This window comes from Syngnathus typhle, linkage group LG14, assembly GCF_033458585.1.
Source record: "Syngnathus typhle isolate RoL2023-S1 ecotype Sweden linkage group LG14, RoL_Styp_1.0, whole genome shotgun sequence".
Classification (NCBI taxonomy): Eukaryota; Metazoa; Chordata; class Actinopteri; order Syngnathiformes; family Syngnathidae; genus Syngnathus; species Syngnathus typhle.
In genome coordinates this window covers 12976116-12993936 of record NC_083751.1, presented here as the reverse complement: position 1 = coordinate 12993936, position 17821 = coordinate 12976116, and the positions used below count along the sequence as shown (strand labels likewise).

Genomic DNA, 17821 nt, shown 5'->3' with positions numbered 1-17821 from the left:
ATACGATATAATATCGATATAAAGAACTACGATACGATATTTGCCGATATCTTAAAGCCTGCTGCGATTCATTCACGATATATCGCGATATAGTGCTCTACGATCGATATATATATTTTTTAATAAAAAATATAGAACAATATCCTGATTTATAACAATTCATACGCAAAATCAACAAGGTACTGCAAACTCTTTATTTAGGAAATTACAAGAGTATTGTAGTCCCTGAATATTTGATCACCGCATGGCAGGATTTACAAACTGCACGTGTCTTGTCCGTTGAGCCATCTTTTCTTTGGAATCCAAAGTGCTTCCAAACTAATGACTTGAAGCCTAAAGGGGAGCCAATTTCCTCGTCTTTTTGGACACTAGCCATAGCACCAGCCCAGGAGCCGCGTACTAGTTGTCGACTCCCCTTTCACGTGCAGCAACGCCTGCTCCCTGCTCCCAGAAAGAGGAAGCAAGCAACAATGAACTGGATTTCAAAATAAAGTCGCGTCTAATGTCCGAGGTCAAACACGGCGATATAAATCGATGTTTACCTTTAGCATCGATGCCAATAAATCGTAGAGCATTATATCGATTAATCGATGTGTATCGATGTATCGTTACACCCCTACTGGAGACTGTTTAATAAAAAAAAAAAAAAAGAGGGTGGACCTAAAATTAAGACTAGCTGGTAAAGAGTTGGAGATGATTGAGAATTAAGTATCTGGGGCTATTGTTTGATAGAACTATCTCATTCTGACTTTAAAACGAGAATTACCACTTTCTGACTTTTAAATCAGAATTCTGAGAATAAAGTCAGAATCCTGACTTTAATATGGGAATTATGACTTTATTCTAAGAATTCTGAGAATAAAGTTAGAATAATGACTTTAAAGTCAGAATTATGACTTCTCAGAATTAAAGTGGGAATTCTGACTTTAAAGTCAAAATTCTGAGAAAAAAAGGCAGAATCCTGTCACCCCACTTTTTTTCTCTTCACTGGCCCTAATCCTCTTCCGTACTATTCAGACTGTACATTTGGCAATTGAAGTACCACAAGTATACACGTACACGTCATACACATCCACGCTTGTGACAATCTGTGCTCCTATTGGACAGCTATGACCAGGGCGGCACACAGAGCACAGACGTGGAAATGGAGGAAAACATGTGAGTCCTACGCGCTGCGTTCCTGCTCTGCATATTTGTGCTGTTGGTTCGGATCTGCGCTATTTGTATTCTCACCTGAAGCGAACCGCACCAGAGTTCGTTTGGAAGCGAACCGAGACCAGTTCGTTTCTTCATTCCGCACCAGGATTCGTTTAAAATCCCTGGTCCGTTTAAAGCGGACCAAACAGAGGTCTAAATACACCCTGATTTTTTTTCATTTGGTGCGCTTTCTATTCAGACTGTACATTTTGCAAATGAAGTACATTTTGTAAACACATCCACGGTTGTGACGATCTGTGCTCCCATTGGACAGCAATTACCAGGGCGGTGTTGTGCTCGATTTGGAACACCTGTTGTGCTCGATTTGGTTCCCGTGTGAGATTTTGTTCCACCTGCCGTGGGAGCGCGCACGCCTTGTTTGGAAAGCGAAAAACCCATGCCGTACGCGTCGTACGGCGTCAGCACTATGTTGTTTTCAATAAAAACATGAAGAACTCTAGTTTGCGTCAGTCAATTTTAATTTTTAGAAAGGATTATTCTCATTTGATGTGTTTAAATTCATCCGCGTTCTGCCGTCGAAGCGGGGTGCATTCAAAGACCAGTCGTACAGACGGAAGACTCATTCCCTTCACCAAAAAGCAACAACATAATTACGTGAGCTGTTTGCATAAACCTCGATGCAAAGAAACTCCTCTTTTTGGGTACCGTTACATGGTACAAGGAGTATATATTACTGTAGATAATTGCATGATTGTGTATTGTGCTAAAAGAATGTCCCGCACGGCTACCGTAGCTGAGACGAAGAAGCTGCTCTCGCTCCCCGGATGTAACGCAACCAAGTGATAGATTTGGTTCTCTGAATCCTCGTGTGAGTTTATTAAACTGCTGTCCTCTGTATCTGACAATGGCAGACAATACACTAGCCAACGATTCCGCGAAAACAAAGAGCTTGCTTCGACGCACATAACGACATGGTGTCAGAAGACGTCTCGGACCTGCCCTCTGTGTATTGAGTGGTGTTTTTTTTCTTCGCCGTGCTCCGAAGTGCGAGGGGAATTAAGTGAAGGCTGACTATGGCGGAAGGATTTCGCAGGCCAGACCCTCTTGTTTTTGAAGGAGACGTTGCCGAGAATTGGCGTATTTTTGAAAGTGAATATGACATTTTTATCGAGGCTGCACACGCGGATAAACCTGCCAAGACAAAAGCGTACATCCTCCTCAACCTTGCAGGAGCAGAAGCCATTGAACGGGAGCGTTCATTTGTGTACGCTGCGGAAGTTAGAGCGCCAGGAGAAAATGGAGCCGTTATGGTCCCGGCCGAGTCTCGGGAAGACCCCACGTGTCTCAAGCGAAAATTTCGAGAAATGTGCAATCCACAACACAACAAGACGATGGAAAGGCACAAGTTTCACACTCGAAATCAGAAGCAAGGTGAGACTATTGAATCTTTCATCAGTGATTTGAAGATAAAAGCAAAGAGTTGCCACTTTGCAGAGCTCACGGACGAATTGATTTGTGATAGAATCGTGTGTGGCATCAACAACGACAGTATAAGAAAGGCTCTGCTACGCGATAGTGACTTGACCCTCGCTAAGGCAATTTCTATCTGCCGTATTTATGAAATGACCGAGGAAAACACAAAAGCATTAACTCTGCAAGTAAACCCTGTGGATGCGCTACAACAAAGCTCCAATAGAGGACTGTACAGGTCAAGAAATAAGAAAGCAAATCAATATGATTCAAAGAACATCACTACTTGTGATCATTGTGGAGGCAGCCACCCAGCGCAAAGGGATAGATGTCCAGCGTTTGGCTTGAAATGTCACAAATGTGGAAAGATGAATCATTTCAAGGATTGCTGCAAGTCAAAGCCAGCGTATCACAACACAGAAAGAAAGAGTTTCACAAAGAAAAGCTCCACTAGAAGACCAGTGTATCACGTGAAGGTCGAGCAAGAGAAAGAATACACCGCTGATGATGATACATACTATGTAGATGGAATTTCTGTGGACACTATCAATGCACATATGAAAAATAGAGATGAAGGCTTTGTCACTCTGCATGTGCACGGGAAACCCATCGAAATGAAGATTGACACCGGAGCGAAATGTAATGTAATGGCTAAGGACATGTTTGTACAACTCTCTGAGGGGAACATTATTCCCTGTGGCAAGTCTACAAATCTAGTGGCTTATGGCGGCAGCAAGATCGAAACTGCAGGTCTTGTCTCACTGTCATGCTACTTGGATGAACAGCAACACACGCTACCCTTCTTCCTCGTGGAGCGTGATGTTATTCCACTTTTGGGATTTCGTGCATGTATGCGTCTCGGACTTGTCACATTCAGCCCTCACGTCCACCAGGTCGGCACGGAGACTATTACAGACTTTGTCAAAAATATCAAAGAGAAATACAAAGATGTGTTCAGCGATGAATTAGGAGAACTGCCAATCACCTACTCCATGGTAGTAGATCCAGCTGTACGGCCAGTCGTGCGTCCAGCGCACCGTGTCCCCTTGGCGATGCAGGCCCGCGTTAAAGCTGAACTTGATAACATGACAAGCAAAGGAGTCATCTGCCCCGTCTCTGAGCCCACGGACTGGGTTTCATCGATGGTAGCAGCACACAAGAAAGACAAAGAAGAGATACGACTGTGCATCAACCCAAAAGACTTGAACAATGCTTTAAAGAGACCCCACTATCCGATGCGTAGTGTGGAAGACGTAGCCAGCAAAATGTCAGGTGCCACCCTGTTTTCGGTGCTTGATGCCAAGAACTCCTTTTGGCAAATAAAGCTAGATCAAAAGTCATCCATGTTGACAACATTCAGCACACCTTTTGGGCGCTACCGATTTCTCCGCATGCCATTTGGCATCAACTCAGCAAGTGAAGTTTTCCAAAGCTCAATGGAACAACTGTTTGCCGGTTACCCATGTGCTGTCATAGTCGATGACATCATTGTGGGAGGTCGCGATGCTGCAGAACATGATGCTAATCTGAAGAAAATATTGGATCGTGCACAAGAGATCAAACTTAGACTCAACTCTCGAAAGTGCAAGTTTCGGCTCGACCAAGTCTGCTATGTTGGTCACATATTCACAAAAGAAGGTCTGAAAGCCGATCCAACGAAAACAGAAGCCATCACGGAGATGCCGGTCCCGCAAGATGCCCTAGCTGTGCAACGATTCCTGGGCATGGTGAACTACTTGGGGAAGTTTATCCCAAATCTCAGCGACATTGCAGCACCACTCAGGCAGCTCACTCACAAAGACGCTGCATGGTGCTGGCTCCCCCAACACCAACAGGCATTTGAGGAATTGAAGTCATGTCTATCCAGCTCACCTGTCCTTTCTTATTTTGATGTAGGGAAACCTGTGATGCTAACATGTGATGCATCCCGTTATGGGTTGGGTGCAGCATGTTTACAAGATGGAAAGCCAATTGCGTATGCATCTCGCACATTGTCAGATACAGAAACCCGTTATGCGCAAATTGAAAAAGAACTCCTTGCTGTTGTTTTTGCATGCACTAAGTTTAAGGACTACATCTATGGCAAGCACACCGTCATTGAAACAGACCACCAACCTCTGGTCACTATACTGAAGAAGCCGATCCTCACAGCTCCAGCTCGTCTGCAGAGGATGCTACTTCGTCTACAAGCTTTTGACATCACCTTGGTTTATAAAAAGGGCAAGCAAATGTACCTTTCCGACACCCTGTCAAGAGCCCCAAACGGTAAAGTTTCTGAATTATCTAGTGCTCACAGCTCGTTTGAAGTCATGTCAGTCAGTTTTATCTCGACAGCCAGGCTTGAAGAGCTGAGAACACACACTGCCAGTGACCAAGTGCTTCAGACTCTTAGCAATGTGATCCAGAATGGATGGCCTAACAAAGAACGTCAGGCACCGCTCTCTGTCCGCCCATACTTTCCATACAGAGACGAGTTGGTAGTGGAAGAAGGTATTGTTGTTAAAGGACACAGACCTGTCATACCAATCTCACTGCAACAAGAGTACATCCAAATTATGCATAGAGGTCACCCAGGCCTTGAATCAACTAAATGTAGAGCCAGAAGTACAGTGTTTTGGCCCAACATGAACACGGACATCACAAAAGTACTACTGTCTTGTGCTGTATGCAATAGCACACGACCACACCAGCAAAAGGAACCGCTGAAAGCTCATCCTGTCCCTACCCTGCCATGGTCTACGGTCGCAACGGACATTTTTGAATGGCATGGTCAACAGTATTCAGTCCTTGTTGACTCTTACTCGGGATGGTTCGAAATTGATCTGCTTCGTGATTTGTCTTCAGCTACAGTGATAAAAAAGCTAAAGAGACATTTTTCTGTTCATGGAGCACCCCATACACTGATTTCTGATAATGGCAGACAATACACTAGCCAACGATTCCGCGACTTTTCCAAACAGTGGGACATTACGCACGTTACCAGCAGTCCCGGATACCCGCAGTCGAATGGATTAGCCGAGCGTGCCGTCCGCAGTGCCAAACAGCTCATGGAAAAGTCACACCGAGATGGAACGGATGTTTTTCTCAACCTGCTCAACCTCAGGAACATTCCTCGAGACAGCACGCTTGGATCACCTGCACAGCGTCTCATGTCTCGCCAGACGCGTTCTACCTTTCCTGTCAACAACACTCTGCTTGTGCCTGCAATAAAGGGTGCAGGACAAGTGGCTACTCAGCTTCAAAGGAGAAGACTTGTTCAAAAGCAGTACTATGATGCAACAAGTCGCCCTCTGGTGCCACTTGTGAGAGGACAAATTGTCCGGTTACAGACTGCAGAGGGATATGACCGCCTCGGGAAAGTGGTTCAGGCTTGCAAAGAGCCGCGCTCCTACATCGTTGAATCCAACGGAGGTATCTACAGGAGGAATCGCCGTCACATCCTTCCTGTTGCTGAACCAACCCCACCTTTGCACGCCGACTCTGACCATCACTCTCAACCACCGGTTCCGAGTACGCCAGACCCTCTTCTATCCAGTCCACATGCCCGACCGTCTCACTTCTCTCAACCATCTGCTCACTACTCCACCAATGAGCAATCGACAACATCTCCAGCTGACGTGCCCACCCGAGTGTCACACAATTGTTCTGCTTATGTGACTCGCTCAGGTCGGATTTCTAAGCCGAATCCGAAGTACAAGGATTGAACTGCATGTTTGTTAGTTGCGTTTTGAAAAAATAAAGAGTTAAGCTCTAAGGTTGTTTACATACTTGTTATTATTACCAAGTGTACCTTCGTGCATTTCCAAGAGGAATAATTTGTTAATTCAGTAAGTTTTATGCTGCCAGTTTTACGCAGACTTGTTTATTTGTAGACTGTCACGTCACATTTGTATATTACAGTTTTTTAGTTAACAATATTTTTTATAGAGGCAATGTTCTAAAAGGAGAGGATGTAGATAATTGCATGATTGTGTATTGTGCTAAAAGAATGTCCCGCACGGCTACCGTAGCTGAGACGAAGAAGCTGCTCTCGCTCCCCGGATGTAACGCAACCAAGTGATAGATTTGGTTCTCTGAATCCTCGTGTGAGTTTATTAAACTGCTGTCCTCTGAACGTATGGTGCTTGCTTCGACGCACATAACGACAATTACAAAGGAGACTTTCGACTAAATTGTGATCATCATTCATCCATCCATTTTATTAATGGGACGTCGAACGCTTCGCTTGATTTAATTTGTGTGGCGGGCTCCATCTAGTGTTGAAACTGAGAAGTGAAACACAGTTGAGCTCAAGCTTCTTGTGCGGGCCATATTCAATTGTTTTCAGAATTTGCTGCGGGCCAATAAAAACTGGCGGGCCGTAGTTTGGACACCCCTGGACTAGAGGCATTTATTACACCTACCTAGGTATCTGAGAACTACGGCTCTACTACACAGAACATAGAGCTATGGCTTTAAGCATGGCTATGTATTTAAGATGGTAGCGGAAATACTCCGTGAAAACCGCCATTACATAGCAAAGAAGAGAAGCGGAACAATGTCACGTGTGTTTGATGTTCTTACACGGACCTGTTTTGGGAGCCACTGCAAGCTCGCCATAAGTTAAAAAAAAACCGATGTGTATTACGTACAGGGTCGTATTGTCGTGTGCATCTCGCGTCCATAATTAGTACGTAACAGTCTGCGGAGTGTAACCGGGGGCGCGTTTTTACCTGGTGTGGCGTTACTTCGTCTGCGACCTGCAACCCTGAGAGTCGCCACTTGTGCTAACTGGGCTAAAGCTGAAACTATCGCCAGTAAGTGGCCGTTAAACATTTGCGTCTGTCCCATTAACGTTTCACCATATGGTCTTCCGGAGTGTGTCCTTGGCCTAACGACCGGGTTGCCGGGCTGGCGAACCGCCGAACCCGCAGACGAGCTCAACGAACCGGATTAGTGGCTGCATGCTAACCCTTTCCGGCCGGTCGCTACATTGCAAGACTACGCTTGTCAAAGAGTCTGCTGACCGGTCTGACTATTTTGACATATTTTGTTTATGTCGCCATCGATGCGCTCTGCAAAACTTGAGTTGCCTTCAGCAGGCGAGCAAGACCCGATTTGGCGGTTGGGGCTCAGGCCTCCTCAAACACTATCACAAACGCGCACCTACATTTACCAGCCACATTTCAATAGCTATGCCGAGAAATTGTATTTGTTTCTCTTTGTTACTCTGTTCACAGAACGTGAATGTGGATTTTTGGTCCAGTAAGATTTCAACCCCTTTTTATTGCTATGTAGACCGAATCTGGTTAGGGCCCATTAAGTCAAAGTCTGCTTTATTGTCAATTTCTTCACATGCCAAGACATACAAAGAGATCGAAATTACGTTCCCACTATCCCACGGTGACAAGACATAGTACACAATATACATAAAAGTAAACACAAAAAATAAAAACATGAAGGCACAAACAATGAATAAATAAGAGTGATGAATAAATAATAAATAAACAAATAATAAATAAGAGGAGCATTACCAACCAATGCTGTGTCTATCAATATTTAATCTGTAGTGGCCATTTGTTATTTATTTGTTCAAGGTTCTGTCATCTAAATAGTTCTAAATTGCCATAGATGATGTGCTGCGATTTTGCATTGTTTTGATGCTTTGTCTGGGTATGATGAGGAGCAGCTAGACCGATTGCAAAGGCAGATTAGATTGGTTACCTAAACTGTACTGGTTTTAAGTGCGAATGGATCCAAAAATGCAACGTCCACAAGTTGAGAGTAGTGCAGCCAAGTGAAACTGGTATTGTGTCGCTCTGTGTTTTCCGGGACCATGTTGGGACCAAGAGTAAAGAAAAAAGGACGCTACTTGTTGTCCCGCCAGCATCGTCGTCATGCCTCAGACCAGCAAGTCAGTCAGCACCGGCAACGCTTCGGGTCAGGCGTGCGCCCTGGATGAGGGTGAGCCGCCGCCCACACGAGACCTCGGCACCTCGCAGGACTCTGCCGAGGACCCGGAAGACCCTGAGATTATCAAGTCGCCCAGTGACCCCAAAAAATACAGGTGGGATCACCTGTCCTTTGGCACAAACGTGCACTTTTTCTGTGACATATTTATAGCGAAAGACTCATGTTTGCTAACTTGTTTGCTTCAGGTACCTGCGGCTGACCAACGGCCTCCGGGCGCTGCTCATCTCCGACTTGAGCGCCGCCGATGGCAAGACGGAAGACGCTGGCGCAGATGAAGATGATAAAGACGACGAAGACGTGGCAGATTCGGGGGAGGGCTCAGACGAGGACGACGAGGACGACGAAGAGGAAGAGAAGGACAGTGACTTTGAAGAGCTGGATGAGGACAACGGAGCCAAGAAGAAGAAGAGCAGCGAAAAGCAGGTCCTGACATTTACAGTCAATTACGGGAAAGCCTCTTTATATCACAATTTAAAAAAAAAACAAAAAAAACAACAGCAACGCTTTCTATTTGAAATGTAATGGAATGAAAAGTTTTCTTGCTTGGAATATGTTTCTCCTTCAAGCACACAATCTGATGTGGATTTTCAATGTATTCAATTGTGTGCCTGTGTGTGTCTGTGTGTGTGTGTGTGCGTGCGCGTGCGTGCGTGTGCAGGCTGCAGCCGCCCTGTGCATCGGTGTGGGTAGCTTCAGCGACCCCGATGAACTTCCCGGCTTGGCCCACTTCCTGGAACACAGTAAGTCCTGGCCAACTGGACCCGCTGCTGCAAAAGTGGCCAACCCAAACCCGTTTGCGATCTTTCCGTTGGCGCTGGCGGACCAATCATTTCCCCCAAATGCGCACGAGTTGAGAGTAGACTCAGTGCAGCATCGGCCTCGCGTCCGCCACCGCACGGACGCCAAGAAAACCAAATTCATTGGAAATGACGGGTACGGTCCGCCGGGCCAGGGCTTGCATAAACCCCGCCCCATTTCCCACCAAAGGGAAATGCGCAGAGCTCCTCAAAGAGCTGTGCGACGTTTTCGTTGTGCTCATTTCAATGGCCCGAGGTCCTGACCGGATGACTGACTAACAAGCGTGTCTTGTCACGGCGACGGCCCTGTGGCGCGGCACAGTGGTGTTCATGGGAAGCCGGAAGTACCCGGCCGAGAACGGCTTCGACGCCTTCCTCAAGAAGCATGGCGGCAGCGACAACGCCTCCACCGACTGTGAGAGGACCGTTTTCCAGTTCGATGTGCAGAAGAAACACTTCAGGGAGGCGCTCGACAGGTGTGCCCGTTTGCCAAAAGTGTTTCTTCCTTTCAAGTCACTTAGTTCCATTCGGACTTTGCCAATGAGTTAGTGTACAAAGAAAAAGTTTCTCACTTCCCAAAAAGTATTTCATGAGACGTTGTGAGCTTGCCAGTGAGCCCGTTTGGTTTTCAATTTTGAATTTGTAGGCGAATTTGCTAATTGGGTTACGTTGTCGCTTTGCTCAGGGTTGCTTTCTTGCTTTGCTCACACAGCGAGTTAGTCCGCCAACGGATGTTTGGTAGGCCGGACTGATTGTAGCGCAACTTTCAGGTGGGCCCAGTTCTTCATCTGTCCGCTGATGATTGAGGACGCGGTGGACCGAGAGGTGGAGGCTGTCGACAGCGGTAAGAGCCGCCACCACAGGTGCCTTCCTGACCCAGGCCCGATTCTTTGTCTCCGTTTGTTCTGCGACAGAGTACCAGCTGGCAAAGCCTTCGGACTCCCACCGCAAGGAGATGCTGTTTGGCAGCCTGGCCGTGCCGGGACATCCCATGAGCAAGTTCTGCTGGGGTGGGGGCCAACCCGTCTTCAAAGTAAGAGTGGCTGCCGTGCCAGCGTGCTCTTGACCTTGCTTGTTGGCTCCCCCGCAGGAAACGCTCAAACGTTGAAGCACGATCCCAAAGAGCGAGGCGTCAACACCTACCAATGCCTGCGGCAATTCTGGGCGCGCTTCTACTCGGCTCACTACATGACGCTCGCCGTCCAGTCCAAAGGTTGTTGCGCGCAAACATGACACAAACGCCACTTTGGATACACTTGACTCCTCCCCTCCATCCCTCCCTGCGCGCAATCACGACACAAACGCCACTCTGGATATAGTTGACGAACCCCCCTCCCTCCCTCCCTCCCTCCCTCCCTCCCTCCATCCATCCTCCCTCCCTCCCCATGTGCTCTTCTCCTCCTTGTTGGTCAGAGACTTTGGACACCCTGGAGCAGTGGGTCCGAGAAATCTTCATCCACATCCCCAATAAGTAAGCTCCTCCTCGTTATCTGAGACAAGATGGCACCCTCTGAGCTTTGTTGTTTCAGCGCTGAACCGGCGGTGGACTTTTCGCATCTGCCGAGGCCGTTCGACACGCCGGCCTTCAACAAACTCTACCGAGGTAACAAAAAGGCATATGGGAAAAATTTCAGGTTTTTGGAAGCGTGCCACTTTTCCTCAAAAGAGTGGACTGCTTTTTTAGGAACACATAAGATCACGTCTTCTATGTGTGTCTTGCAGTGGTCCCTGTGAGGAAGGTGCACGCTCTGACCATCAGCTGGGCCTTGCCGCCTCAGGGCCAACACTACAGGTGACTTTTGAGTGTTAGAGATACTGATTTGCGCGGCAGTAGCACTTAACGCCTTGCGTCGCTGGCGTCAGAGTGAAGCCTCTCCACTACATCTCCTGGCTCATCGGACACGAGGGCAGTGGTAGCATCCTGTCCATGCTGCGCAAGAAGTGAGGCCGTCCGTCCCTCCATCCGTCTGTCCGCCTGCCCGCGGCTGTTCCGCCTAAGCGTGACTGACGTGGGTGCTCCCTCGCATGCTCAGGTGCTGGGCGCTGGCTCTGTTTGGGGGGAACAGCGAGACAGGCTTCGACCAGAACACCACTTACTCCATCTTCTCCATCTCCATCACGCTGACCGACCAGGGCTTTTGCTACTTCTGGCAGGTCAACTTGGTCCCACTCAAAAGTCCACATTCGTTTGTCCTTCAGTCAGGATTTGATTTGGACGCTTGGTGCTTGCTGTCCATTTCATGTTGCGTCTGTGAGCAGGTGGTCCACTTGGTGTTCCAGTACCTGAAGATGCTGCAGACTCTCGGGCCTCAGCAGAGGTCTGATTCAGCTCACGCACGCACGCACGCATGGACACACGCACACGCGGTGACAACAGCCTCATTTGCTCTTCAGGATCTACGAGGAAATTCAGAAGATTGAAGATAATGAGTTCCACTATCAGGAGCAGGCAAGCAAGCAAACCAAGGCTAATTTTAGCGATTTTAGCTAATTCTAGCAATTTTGGCGCACATAGCAGTAATTTCCCTTGAGATTCAATACCTCTTTTGCAAAGGAGTCCTGTGGAGTTAACTCAAGGGCTGAGAGGAAGTATCGGCACCCACTGAGGGTTCTTTCTTTCCACAGACTGATCCCATCGAATTTGTGGAGAACATTTGCGAGAACATGCAGCTGTTTCCCAAAGAAGACTTCCTGACCGGAGACCAGCTCATGTTTCACTTTGACACTGAGGTCAGTGCCGCCACCTACCAAGGTTCTTGCTTGGGGGCGGAGCCTAAGACGGCTGGCTGGGTCATGCGTTGTGTGTCCGTCAGGTGATCGGCGCCGCCCTGTCCTCGCTGACTCCCGAGCGAGCCAACCTGCTGCTCCTGTCTCCGGAACACGAAGGCCACTGCCAGCTCAGGGAAAAATGGTTTGGGACCTCCTACACTGTGGAGGGTAGGACACACATGCACGCACGCAAATTCAAACAGACACGCACACACTTGCGAGTTGCTGCACGCACACGCACTGACACACTGGTACACGTGAGCAAATCCTCTTGCAGATTTTCTTCTCCAGTTGAGCGTCCCATTTTGTCGCCAGACATCCCGGCTGAGTGGGCTCAACGCTGGGCGTCCGACTTTGAACTTAACCCCGAACTTCACCTTCCCGCCGAAAACAAGTTCATCGGTGTGTCATTTAAAAACAAAAAAGCCACACACCTTTGCATTTGTGTGACGCCCTTATTAATATATTTTTTTTCCTCTCTACCTTCATCAGCTTCGGATTTCACTCTTAGACCGTCTGACTGTCTCGACTCGGAGTTTCCCGTCAAGATCTTGGACAACCAGCTGGGTTGCTTGTGGTACAAGAAGGACAACAAGTTCAATATCCCCAAAGGTGAGCACAAGCGACAGCGTCATCTCGTGCACCTATTCTCCATTGAGTCTCTTTTTGGTTTTGCTTTCAGCGTACATTCGCTTCCATTTGATCTCGCCTGTGATTCAGAAGAGTTCAGAGAAGTAAGCGAGAGCACACACGTATGGAGAGATGGTCTCCTTTCTCCACTTTCTTCCACACGCTGGCCATTTGTTTGCCTGTTTCAAAGTCAAAGTCTGTTTTATTGTCAATTTCTTCACATGTCAAGACACACAAAGGTATTGAAATTACGTTCCCACTATCCCATGGTGACAAGACATATAGTACACAATATACATACAAGTAAACAACACAAAAAGTAAAAACAAGAAGGCACAAACAATGAATAAATAAGAGTTATGAATAAATAATAAATAAAAAAATAACATAATAAGTAAGAGGAGCAAAAATGGAGCAAGTGTGCATACAGCAGACAGTCAGAATACAGCGCAAAAGTACAGGACGCTACGCAGAAGTGGGGAGAGAGTTCAGGATCCTAACAGCCTGGAGTATGAAGCTGTTGGCGAGTCTGGTGGTGCGGGAGCGCAGGCTCCTGTACCTCTTCCCAGAGGGCAGAAGATCAAACAAAGAGTGAGCAGGGTGACTCACATCACTCACAATCGTGGTCGCCTTGTGGGTGAGATGGGAGGTGTAAATGTCCTTCTCAGTGGCCTAGTGGTTAGAGTGTCCGCCCTGAGACTGGAAGGTTGTGGGTTCAAACCCCGGCCGGGTCATACCAAAGACTGTAAAAATGGGACCCATTGCCTCCCTGCTTGGCACTCAGCATTAAGGGTTGGAATTGGGGGTTAGAAGGAGTGGAGCTCTTTACAAGCCCTAGGCTTCGTCTCCCTCCTTGCACAGTTATTGATATAATAAAATGTGCTAAATAATTAACTAACTAACTAACTAGATGGGAGGTGTAAATGTCTTTCAGGGAGGGGAGTGAAGCACCAATAATCTTACCAGCCGTGTTCACTATGCGCTGCAGGGCCTTCATGTTGTAGTCAGTGCAGCTACCACCCCAAACAGCGATACAACTAGAGAGGACGCTCTCAATGGTGCCACGGTAGAATGTAGTCATGAGGCTGTTTGTCTTCATGTTATGATCTGATGATTTGATGGCTCGTAAAGTGGTAACGTCTGCCTGTCCTCGTCCAGTCTGGTGCTGTTCGACCTGTTTGTCAACATCCTGGCCCACAACCTGGCTGAGCCGGCGTACGAGGCAGACGTGGCGCAGCTAGAGTACAAGCTGGTGGCCGGCGAGCACGGCCTGGTCGTCCGCCTCAAAGGCTTCAACCACAAGCTTCCCGTGAGCGCAGCCACGTTGGCGTTCATGAGTCGCCCGCTCATGTGTTCACTCGTTCTTTTGTTTTTGGCTTCCCCCGGGCCCGTGCAGCTGCTGCTGAAGCTGCTGGTGGAGCACTTGGCTGAGTTCACCTCGTGCGAGGGCGTCTTTGCCATGTTTTTGGAGCAGCTGAAGAAAACTTACTTCAACATCCTCATCAAGCCAGAGCGGCTCGGCAAGTGCGTGCGTACGTCCGCGTGCTGCTAATGCCGAGCTTGGCCAAGCACGTTGCCAAATCGCATGTGGCAGCATCTCGCATTCGGATGCAGCCTGGGTCTTTGCTTGCGCACAGGGACGTGCGTCTGCTGATTCTGGAGCAAGGCCGCTGGTCACTGGTCGAGAAGTACCGGGCCGCCGTAGCCGGCTTGAGCCTGCAGGACTTGCTGGATTTTGCAGGCCAGTTGAAGGCGGAGCTCTACGTGGAGGGCCTGGTGCAGGGCAACTTCACCGGCACGGTCAGTTCTCGCTGTCAAACGTTGTTCACTCCGGCACTCACCGGTTGTGTCTAAGCGTGTATTCCTCCGCCGCAGGAGTCCAAGGAGTTCCTGCACTACTTCACTGAGTGAGTGGCCGCTTCGCCCCGGTCTTCCTTTCATGCGGGGGGATGCGCTCCAGCTCCAGTCAGGGCAACTTTCTGATCTGAGTGCCCGGCGACATCAAGGCTGTTCAAATTGCGACTTGTTTCAAGACCCGTTTCCAAGCGCTGTCAACGCACTCCGGCAGTGATATTGTTGCCTTGCGCTGTCTCTGCACTATCGCGCAGCAACTCAAGAAGTGCAAGAGGCATAAAGTGTCACTTGTTCATTTTCTAAACGTCTGCTTTGATTGCGGTGTTCCAGCGCTAACGTTCAAGGAGCCACACGCCTTCAAGCGATCAGAATGCATCACAAGTCACGGTGTGAGAAATTGCGTTGACGCCGTCCCTCCCACAGGCAGCTGCATTTCCGGCCCCTGCCGGCCGAGGTCCCTGTGTCCTTCCGGGTGGCGGAGCTGCCCGTCGCTCATCACCTGTGCAAGGTCAAGTCCCTCAACAAGGGCGACGCCAACTCGGAGGTCACCGTCTACTACCAGGTCCAGCCCGCAAAACAAAGAGAAGCAAACCTCCCGATTGCGCCTCCAAGTGAGCTCGTGTGTGTGTGCTTGTTTTTGTGCGTGTTAGTCGGGCCTGAAGAAGCTGCGTGAGCACACCCTGATGGAGCTGCTGGTGGTGAGTTCAGCGCAAGGTTGCAAACACCGCTGCGTTCCCACAAAGCACATGAAAAATTAGCAAATGCCTTTCACACCCTCCAAAAAATGTCAGCATCGGCTTCTTTTACTTTGGAAAATGACAATCAACACACATTCCAAACATTGAGATTCATTTCAATGGTGAAAAAAGATTTGAGAGGCAAGCTTTGTGTGTGTGTGTGTGCGTGTGTGCGTCTGTCTGTCTGTCTGTCTGTCTGTCTGTCCGTTCGTCCGTCTCAGATGCACATGGAGGAGCCGTGCTTCGACTTCCTTCGGACCAAAGAGACGCTGGGGTGAGTGGGCGGTGTGGGCATCCATTCTTGCGTCTTGCTTGGCCGCAGTATCGACGTTGCGTGTTTGTCTTTCAGCTACCACGTCTACGCCACCTGCAGGAACACCTCGGGCGTCCTGGGCTTCTCCGTCACCGTGGAAACGCAGGCCACCAAGTTCAGGTGAGCACCCATCCCTGGCTGCGTGGCCCCTGGTTCTGGGACCAGTAAGCTCAAACTGTTAGGATCTTTTATTACTTGAGAAGTTTGGCTGGAAAATCCAACTCTTTCAAATAATGACTTTTAGCTCCCCCAAAAATGATGCAGCTGTCTCAAATAAGATTTTTTTTTGGTCAATATTCATCTGGTTGTAAAAAGGCTAAGCCCCACCGCCTAAACTGTGACTTGCTCAAATTTTTCAGCACTGAGTTTGTGGAGGCCAAGGTGGAGGAGTTCCTGCACTCGTTTGGCGAGCGTCTGCGGGCGCTGACCGAAGAGGCCTTTTCCACGCAGGTGACGGCGCTCATCAAGCTGAAGGAGTGCGAGGACGCGCACCTGGGTGAGGAAGTGGACCGCAACTGGTTTGAGGTGCTCACCAGGCAGTTCCTTTTCCAGAGGCTCAACATGGAGGTGAGCGGCCGCCGCACTCGCGCAGAGTCGAGCAGGCTCGCCGCCGCGGGCCCGGAAGCCCAAAAGGTCCATCCGGCGCTGTGCATTCTTCTCGGCAGATCTCGGCGCTGAAAGATCTGACGCGCGAGGATCTGCTCTCCTGGTTTGCCAAGCATCGCGACAGCGCCAGGAAGTTGAGCGTGCACGTAAGAAAAACAAGTCAAAACAAATTGTCTTGAGGTACTTTCTTTCAGTGTGTCTGACATGAGCATGTTGTGGGTCAGGTGGTGGGCTTCGGCACAGAGGAGGGCAACCCCCCGCGACCCGAACCCGACTTGGCCTGCGACCTGGAGGCCCCTGCATCCGCTGCCACCTCGTCCTACGGTGAGGTCAGCTCGCTGAACTTCCTGCCGCTCTTCTCGCCGGCCCTGAGGGACTCTGCCACGCCCATCTGCGACATCCGAGCCTTCGCCTCTGCCCTCCCCCTTCACCCCTACCACAAAGTCCTCAGCTAGGTGGCACTCTGGCGTCGTCGCTCATCATGTTGTCCCGCATACCATTAAAAGGCTCCACGTTCTCGCTCTTTCATTCCTGCTGTCTGTCCCCATTTTCTCCCACTTTTGCGTCCTCTCAACAACAGACAAACTGCAGGAACAGCAAAATTGAAGGGACCTTTACAAGATACTGGTTTCTAGTATAGGAAGTAACGTAACAAGGCAAAAAATATAAAATCTGATAAAGAACCCAAAACAAACTTGCTTTCTTAATATTGGACTTTTTGCTTTTAGATTTTTGATGGATAGAATTTTCTGGAAACAAATTTTTAGGTAAAACCCAGCATAGTTTCAAAACATTTTCCTAAATTTACAGAAAACACAAAAGTTAACTGTTCTCGCGTACAATTCTGTCAAGATCGGTGTATATTTAAGAGAAAAGTTCAACAGCTTTTATTTCGGTGGAGAGGCGTGGCGATTCTTGGCTAAGGTAAAATGTCACCAGAATGTTCCTATAAAAAAAAAAAAAGGTGCCACATGTTTCCAATAGAGTTAAGGGACCTTAAGATGTTTGGCACTTGGCGCCTTAACGAACGGCCTCGATGTCATCGTCACTATTTGCGTTCGACAGAGCAATGAGCTTTGCTCTTTCATTTTTATTTTTTTTGACTGGCGACATCGGCTATCTGCAAGGAGAAAAGGCGATGAAGCTCAAGCTCGCCTTTCCAGGCCGACTGCGTAAAGGGGCACACGCATGTGAGGGAAGCGAATGACAACGCACGATGAAAATTCCTTTTTGTCGCTATAAGAAACAATGAACGCAACTCAACAGACAACGTCTTCTCCTGTTCAGCGGCGACGTAACGTATCAGCTACGACGTTCAACCCGCCTGGTGTGAGTGAATGTGATGCTTGACGTCGGAGAGCTTGAAAGACAACTCGTGATCAATATTGTGGATTGCTTGAAAACGTGACGTCATCACGATCAATCATCCATCCATCCATTTTCCGTACCGCTTTGTCCCCAAGGGGGTCGCGGCCTCGCGGACATGCTGGAGCCTATCCCAGAGGTCATTGGGCAGTAGGCAGGGGACACCCTGA

The 17821-nt window shown here is 48.7% G+C and overlaps 1 protein-coding gene across 5 annotated transcripts; it reads left to right on the top strand.

Annotated features, from left to right (window-relative positions):
- Positions 1–1045: 1045 nt before the first annotated feature.
- On the top strand, positions 1046–16814 carry LOC133167531 (nardilysin-like). Of its 5 annotated transcripts, none has more exons than XM_061298393.1 (31): positions 1046–1158; positions 8495–8674; positions 8766–9003; positions 9239–9320; positions 9700–9853; positions 10148–10221; positions 10292–10387; positions 10468–10590; positions 10791–10848; positions 10907–10980; positions 11100–11169; positions 11241–11318; positions 11411–11531; positions 11637–11695; positions 11772–11826; positions 12003–12107; positions 12191–12314; positions 12462–12548; positions 12639–12758; positions 12829–12880; positions 13935–14085; positions 14173–14300; positions 14414–14576; positions 14652–14683; positions 15054–15192; positions 15281–15328; positions 15589–15641; positions 15717–15800; positions 16040–16247; positions 16346–16432; positions 16511–16814. In XM_061298393.1, exons 1-31 carry the CDS (start codon positions 1145–1147, stop codon positions 16739–16741), a joined length of 3288 nt encoding a protein of 1095 aa, XP_061154377.1. In that variant the 5' UTR covers positions 1046–1144; the 3' UTR covers positions 16742–16814. The 5 variants fall into 5 exon arrangements, with proteins under 5 accessions (XP_061154377.1, XP_061154381.1, XP_061154380.1 ...); XM_061298397.1 differs by having other exon boundaries at positions 1066–1158; positions 8458–8674; XM_061298396.1 differs by lacking the exon at positions 1046–1158 and adding an exon at positions 6939–7035 and having other exon boundaries at positions 8458–8674.
- The last annotated feature ends 1007 nt before the right edge of the window (positions 16815–17821 follow it).

Excerpts from the sequence above, each read along its gene's own strand:
- LOC133167531 (XM_061298393.1), top strand. Across the intron at positions 15,329-15,588 it reads CCCTGATGGAGCTGCTGGTG|ATGCACATGGAGGAGCCGTG; the intron begins GTGAGTTCAGCG and ends CGTCCGTCTCAG. Across the intron at positions 16,433-16,510 it reads CCAGGAAGTTGAGCGTGCAC|GTGGTGGGCTTCGGCACAGA; the intron begins GTAAGAAAAACA and ends GTTGTGGGTCAG.